Genomic DNA, 6,684 nt, shown 5'->3' with positions numbered 1-6,684 from the left:
CGGGAATCGTCGTCTCCGGCTCGGGAATCATTCTTCTCTCCGACTCGGGAATCGAAGTCTCCGGCTCGGGAATCATCTTCTCCGGCTCGCTAATCGTCTTCTCTCGGCTCGCTAACATCTCTCTTCTCTCTCCTTTCTCCGGCTCGCTAATCATCTCTTCTCCGGCTATCTAATCATCAGCGTCACACTCTCTACTCTCAAAATCGGTAACTTTTAAAATTAAAATAGGGTTTTTGAATTAAAATTTGGGAAGCTTGCGTTTTGATTTTGATTTGTGTGTTACTCGTTCTTATTAACAAGCGAAGCAAATGAAGACTTTGTGTGTTTTTGTATTTGTGTTATTTCAGGAAAGCCTTCCAGAAAAGTTTGAAATTTTTTTTTTCCTTGTTTACGCAGGATAGAAACAAGATGGGAGATTCAGTACCTCTAAAACTAGCACTGCCAGAGCTGAAGTATCCTATTGGTTCACAGCCAAAAGAAAAGTCAGCAATCAACCAATACTCTGGTTCAGATTATATCTCTATTGTCAAAAGCATCCTAAAACCAGATGAGATGATAAGAGTCCGAGGATCATTTCTGGGACCTGTAATGAAGCTCAGTGAGAGAGGATTGAAGTTATCAGCAAAGATAGTCTACGCCATTCTCACTAGAAGCATCGTTTCTGTCAAGGAGAATGAAGCCTGGTTCCATTTCGGTGCGCAGCCAATGAGGTTCTCTATAAGAGAATTTCATATGATGACAGGCTTGAAATGTAGTGGTGCATTAGAAGGACCACGAAGGGAAACCGAGAGATTTAATTGGGAATTGCTAAAGGGGCGTAGTCATAAGTTAAGTGACGTGGTGGACCAGCTCAGAAACACAAGAGAAGATGCTTCTGAGGAGAGAATATGCCTCGCAATGCTCATCCTGGTAGAGAGCATATTATTGCGGAAGAGCAAAGGAGGGAGTTTTCCTTTGGAATATGCGAAAAATGCACAGGATATGACATATCCATGGGGAAAAGAGGCTTACATTGTGCTCCTGAAGTCAATTCAAAACGCTGTCGCGAATCATTTGGAGAATAAATCCAAATTTGAGTTGCAAGGTTATCCTCTAGTATTCCTTCTTTGGATACTAGAGTCGATTCCTTTGCTAAGGAATAAGTTCAGTAAGTGTGTACCAACAGTTGAGGTTCCTGGGCCGACTTACTTGTGTGAAAAATACACTGAGATAGAGAATCCATCACTTGATAGGGTTTTACAGGTTGAAGCTGATACAAAGGTAAGCTTTTCCAAGTATATGTTTCTCAGTTTATTTGGCTTCTTCTTTTTATATGTTTCTCATTGGTCTTTTTTTGAAATATTCTCAGCTGAAGGTCCATTGCATACTACCTTCTATTCCTCATGATCCAGAAGATGATATCTCCATTGAAGACAAATATAGTGACGAGTTGGAAACAGTGAAAGATGTAACAAAGAAAGGGTACAAGATTACAGCCGATGACTGGGAAAATAGGTGTGTAGACACATTTGACACATTGGATGCTCTTATTCAAATGATGGCAAATAAGGAGACTGGCCAAGCTTCTACTCCGATTGATGAGGATTCAGTAAATGAAAAAGTGAACAGGATCATCACGGTAATGGAGGAGAATCTGAAGAGCATGAAGGATCGAATGTCATTACTGGAAGAAGAAAACATACATCTTAGAGCTCGTGTGTCAGAGTTGGAAGGAAACAGCAATGTTTTTCCCACTAACGTGACACAAAAGGTAAATTCTCAAAATCTTCTTTTACATTTGCATTTTCAAGTATTTTTTGGAAGATCTTGTACATATTCTTGAATGCCTTCCTAATATTTGACAAACAGCGATCCAGTGGGACACCTTTATCTCCAATGTCTCACACGCAACCATCCAGTGGGACACCTTTATCTCCAATGTCTCACACGCAACCATCGAGTGAGACACCTTTATCTCCAATGTCTCAACAGCCTAATTTGACACATGAGGTATGTAACCAATAAATATTGTTGAGTTTTGAAGTAATATTTGGAAAGCTTTTGTACTTCTTGAATGCATTCCTGATTTTTGCAGGAGACAATGATTGAATCAGCTGCATCTCCAAAGTCTCAACAAAATGAGGTATATGCTCAAAAATTTTTAAGAAAATATTTGGAAATTCTTGTACAAAATCCTGAATGCCTTCCTGATTTTTGCAGGATTACACGCAATCATCGAGTGAGACGCCTTTATCTCCAATGTCTCAACAGCCTAATTTGACAAATGAGGTATGTAACCAATAAAATATTGTTGAGTTTTGAAGTAATATTTGGAAGCTTTTGTACATATTCTAGAATGCATTCTTGATTTTTGCAGGACACAATGAATGAATCAGATGATGAAACTCCTGCCCTTGATACTCAAGTATTCTCTCCTAATCTGACAAAAGAGGTATATGCTCAATGATATTGTTTTCACAGTTGGAGTTTACAAATTAGTTTTGGGTGATTTTTTTTTACATATAAAGGCTTTTCTGATTTTTGACAGAAAGAAACAGAAACGTCTACCGGTGAGAGGCCATCCAATCCTAATCAAGATGGAAAACCAGATGATGAGGTAATATTTATTCTAGAAATTATAGTTGAATGTATTCATGATGGCCATTCCTGATATTTTTTTGCAGATTGTGAGAGAGAAATTAACAAGTGAGTCACCTGCTAGTCAGAGTCAAGTTTTGCAGAAAGAAACAGTAGAAATGAATGAGACACCTTCTTCTCCAATAGCTCCAAAGAGTATTGAAACTCCCGTTTATACTCCAAGTCAGACTCAGCAGGTACATGGTCAAAAAAAATCTTGGATTTTTAAGTTAATGTTTGGAAGCTTTAGAACGTACTCTGGATTGACTTCGTGATAATTTTTACAGATTGAGAGAGAGCCATCGGATGACACGCCTGCCCTTGATACTCAAGTTTTTACTCCTAATCTGACAAAAGAGGTATATGCTCAATGACAGTTGGAGTTTACAATTAGTTTTGGGTGATTTACATATATAGACCTTTCTAATTTTTGGCAGAGGGAAACACAAACCTCTACTGATGAAACGCCACCCAAAACTAATCAAGGAGAAGGAAAACCAGATGATGAGGTAATATTTACTCTAGAAATTATAATTGAATGTATTCATGATGGCCTTTCCTGATATTTTTTGCAGATTGTGATTGAGTCACCTGCTGCTCAGACTCAAGTTTTGCAAAAAGAAACACTGGAAATGAATGAGACACCTTCTTCTCCAATATCTCCAAAGAGTATTGAGGCTCAAGTTTTTACTCCAATTCAGAAACAGCAGGTAAATGTTCAAAAAATCTTGGAGATTTCAAGTAATGTTTGAAAGCTTTTGTACGTGTTTTTGATCCCCTACCTGACTTTTTTTTGTTTTTTTTGCAGACGGTAACAGAGGAAACGTATGAGGCTACACAGCCATTGACTGAGATCATTTCAGCAAACAATAAAAAGGTAAGCATAGAAATGTCTTTCATAAGTACAACTTGAATTTTAAATTGTAGAAACTTCTTCATAACTACCTCTTTTATTTTACTGTTATTACAGGAGGATACACATGCTGTGCATTACAGACCTTCCTCTCCATTGTCTTCACTAATTGCACTAGTTATTGAAGAAAATAAGAATGCTTTGGTAAGAAGAAATATTTAAAATGTTTAGGTAATATTTTTCTATTCAACTAACTCTTACCATTTACTTTTGTCTTATAGAGTGAGACAGAAACTGCGACCCAATATTTTTCTACAAGTGAAGGAGAGCATTCACAATCAAGCAGAAAGAATCAAGCGGAAGAATATCTCAAGGATACTACAGAACCTACTACTGAGCTAGTTTCCACAGATGTTTCGAAGACACAGCCTCTTACTCCGCAAACACAGCACCTTCAGACAAGTGAGGGAGATCAATCCGATGAGACACCATCAGAGCAGAATCAAGCAGAAGAAAATCTCAAGGATACTACAGAACCTACTACTGAGCTAGTTTCCACATATGTTTCGAAGATGCCGCCTATTACTCAGCAAACAGAGCATCTTCAGACAAGTGCTATAGATTTTTCAGAAAAAAACGAGGTATGCATCGAGTATATTTGATCTTTAATTATTATTCTAACAATTTAAAACCGCTGATGTTACTGAATCTTCATTTTTAATAGGTTGAAGTAAGCAGGCTTCTAGCTCACTTTCAAATAGGCGCAGAGGTTGAAATTTTGTCTACTGATGACGAAATATGGTATCCAGGAAAGGTTGTTGATCTTAAACTGTGTGAAGGACTAGAGGAGCTGACAGTTGAGTACACGACACTCTTCACAGACCAACATAGACTTCAGAAACTTCAGGATACTATCACGGCTGACAAAATACGTCCTGCAACACCAACTAGTGACCAAAAATCCTTTGAGATGATGGATAAGGTAGAAGCCTTCTACAACAATGGCTGGAGCAGCGGACAAATTAGCATGGTACTTGGTGATAACACATACTCGGTGTGTCTCTATACTTCTATGGAAACTATTCTATTCAAACATTCAGATTTGCGAATTCATAGAGAATGGAAAGATGGAGTCTGGAAGATGGCAGATAAGGTAAATCATAACTAGAATTATACTTCACGTGAATTGTTTGATATACATACATTTTAGTTTCAGGAATGGTTTCCAGAAATTCCGATTGCAACAAATTTGATAATATTTTGCTTGGTGTCTATTGTTTGATTAAAGGTGAAGCCTGATAAGAAAAGGAAAGCTGCTGCCTCATCACAAAATTCAGGAATGGATAATGTTTTCCTAAGAAGGAGCGAGAGGGTGCCTAAACGATCTAGAGACACAAAAACTCCATTCAAGTCTGACAGAAATCCGGCTTTAACTGTAATACCTGAGATTATACCTGCAGTTGATCCGTTTTCAACTCCTGCGGAACATAAGCTTTCAAGGCTTCAAAATTGGATGACATTAAAGCCCGGCATGCATGAAACGTAAGCATGTTTCTGTCCTTGTCTATATATTCTTATATTTATGTATAAGAGGTTTGGTAATTCCTTTGAATCTTTAATCGACTGCAGGTCCCTATCAATCAATGATAATAAGATAAGGAAATCTTTCTTTCAAAGCATGGAAAATGCAAAAAAGGACCTTAAGAAAGAGGTAATTTGTTTACATATGTTCTTGCCTTGAGCTTTTTTTTTAAAAAAAATTCAGGAAGGATTTGTTTAGTTTCAGGAAATTATATAGTAACAAATTAGATAATGTTTGCCTTTTTTTTTGCAGCACATTGATGGAGCCTTTGCAATGCTAAATTGCAGAAGAAATGAGAATGCTGCTTGGTTCCACAACTACAAGATTCCAAAGGCGTGCTTCCTACCTATGGAGTTCTTGCATTGCTTGCTCTCTGATGATTTGGCTTACAAGAAAGAAAAGGTCAAAGGTAAAAAGATTTTCAACGATTTATTTAAAGATACTGTGAGAGGGAAGGTATATCCAGAGAAGACATGGGGAGAAGATGTTGATGTTGTGTATGGGATTACTCTTGGAAAAAAAAGCAATGTCTGGATTGGGATGGAAATTCATTTGAAGAAGAAAAGAATCACAGTATATGATTGTTTTCAAAAGGAAAGCAACAGCATTGATATTCCTCAAGTGAAAAAGTTGGCAGGTATGTATAAACAATCTGTATTTGATGTATTCATCTGTTTCTTGGTTTGAAATATTCAACTGATTCTATCTTGATATTGATTTTTAAATATGACAGTGTTGATTTCTAATCTGCTGGTGGAATCTTCTGGTGATGAGGTAGATAAGGTGAAGATGATTCCATTTGAGATTGAGCAGGCACAAGGTTTACCCAAGACAAAACATCCTTTCAACTGTGGGATATTTCTTGTCAAGATTCTGGAGTGCCAGTCATTGAAGATAGGAGACATGACAAAGATTAATGATGACAATGCATTGGAGCTAAGGAGAACCTTGTCTTGTGAGATCTTCAACCAATTTGTGGATGAGAGCTTTGGGAAATGAGAATGATGCATGAAAACATTTTTTGTTTTAGTTAAGACTCGGTTTTAGTTATGACTGTTTATTTTGTTATGTTGTTGGCGTCTGGTTACATAAGAAAGATTGGAAGGATATCAAGTATTTTATTTGGGTATCATATATCTTGGAAGGTTAAAATATTGTTTCTGGATGGGTTTCCAGAAAAAAAGTTAAGTGTTTCAAATGTAAAAAAGAATGAAATGAGATTATATACTAAGGATTGGACATGTATATGGTAAGCTTAAAATTGTGATGTTTACAGACAACAAAAATTTAGAACCACAAAGGATCGAACCCAGAGGGAGAGAGTCTGCGTATTTGGATAGTGTGGGAGTTTAGCCACTAGGCCAAGAAGAATCATCTGTTATGGATTACATTTAATTTTATTTAACTCCAAACTGTAACACAAAAAAGAATTAAAATAGATTTTGAATCCACCACATATCGAACCCGGGGATAGAGAGACTTTTGAGTTATAAAAAGCCTTGGTTTAACCGCTGGTCTGAGGAGAATCATCTGTTAAAGAATATTACATAAGCATACTTAACCCAATTAATATAGGATAGGTTTCCAAAACAATACATTTCGATTGAAAAAAAACAAAACTCTTGCCGTCTCA

General features: G+C 36.9%; 1 protein-coding gene across 3 annotated transcripts; it reads left to right on the top strand.

Annotated features, from left to right (window-relative positions):
- Positions 1-336: 336 nt before the first annotated feature.
- LOC106387814 lies at positions 337-6,296 on the top strand. 3 transcript variants are annotated; one of them, XM_048740899.1, is made up of 19 exons: positions 337-1,260; positions 1,349-1,750; positions 1,849-1,989; positions 2,075-2,122; positions 2,200-2,268; positions 2,357-2,431; positions 2,528-2,596; positions 2,664-2,813; positions 2,904-2,975; positions 3,054-3,125; positions 3,192-3,326; positions 3,425-3,493; positions 3,587-3,673; positions 3,751-4,110; positions 4,194-4,622; positions 4,758-5,011; positions 5,099-5,180; positions 5,304-5,688; positions 5,785-6,296. In XM_048740899.1, exons 1-19 carry the CDS (start codon positions 409-411, stop codon positions 6,048-6,050), a joined length of 4,017 nt encoding a protein of 1,338 aa, XP_048596856.1. In that variant the 5' UTR covers positions 337-408; the 3' UTR covers positions 6,051-6,296. The 3 variants fall into 3 exon arrangements, with proteins under 3 accessions (XP_048596856.1, XP_048596858.1, XP_048596859.1); XM_048740901.1 differs by lacking the exons at positions 2,528-2,596; positions 2,664-2,813; positions 2,904-2,975; XM_048740902.1 differs by lacking the exons at positions 2,664-2,813; positions 2,904-2,975; positions 3,054-3,125.
- Positions 6,297-6,684: the final 388 nt, after the last annotated feature.

Source organism: Brassica napus, chromosome A9, assembly GCF_020379485.1.
Source record: "Brassica napus cultivar Da-Ae chromosome A9, Da-Ae, whole genome shotgun sequence".
Lineage (NCBI taxonomy): Eukaryota > Viridiplantae > Streptophyta > Magnoliopsida > Brassicales > Brassicaceae > Brassica > Brassica napus.
Note: the sequence above shows the minus strand (reverse complement) of the source record. Positions and strands in the feature narration are given on the sequence as shown.

Excerpts from the sequence above, each read along its gene's own strand:
- LOC106387814 (XM_048740899.1), top strand. The coding sequence starts at position 409 with ATGGGAGATTCAGTACCTCTAAAACTAGCACTGCCAGAGCTGAAGTAT. Across the intron at positions 2,123-2,199 it reads CAAAGTCTCAACAAAATGAG|GATTACACGCAATCATCGAG; the intron begins GTATATGCTCAA and ends TGATTTTTGCAG. Across the intron at positions 5,181-5,303 it reads AAAAGGACCTTAAGAAAGAG|CACATTGATGGAGCCTTTGC; the intron begins GTAATTTGTTTA and ends TTTTTTTTGCAG.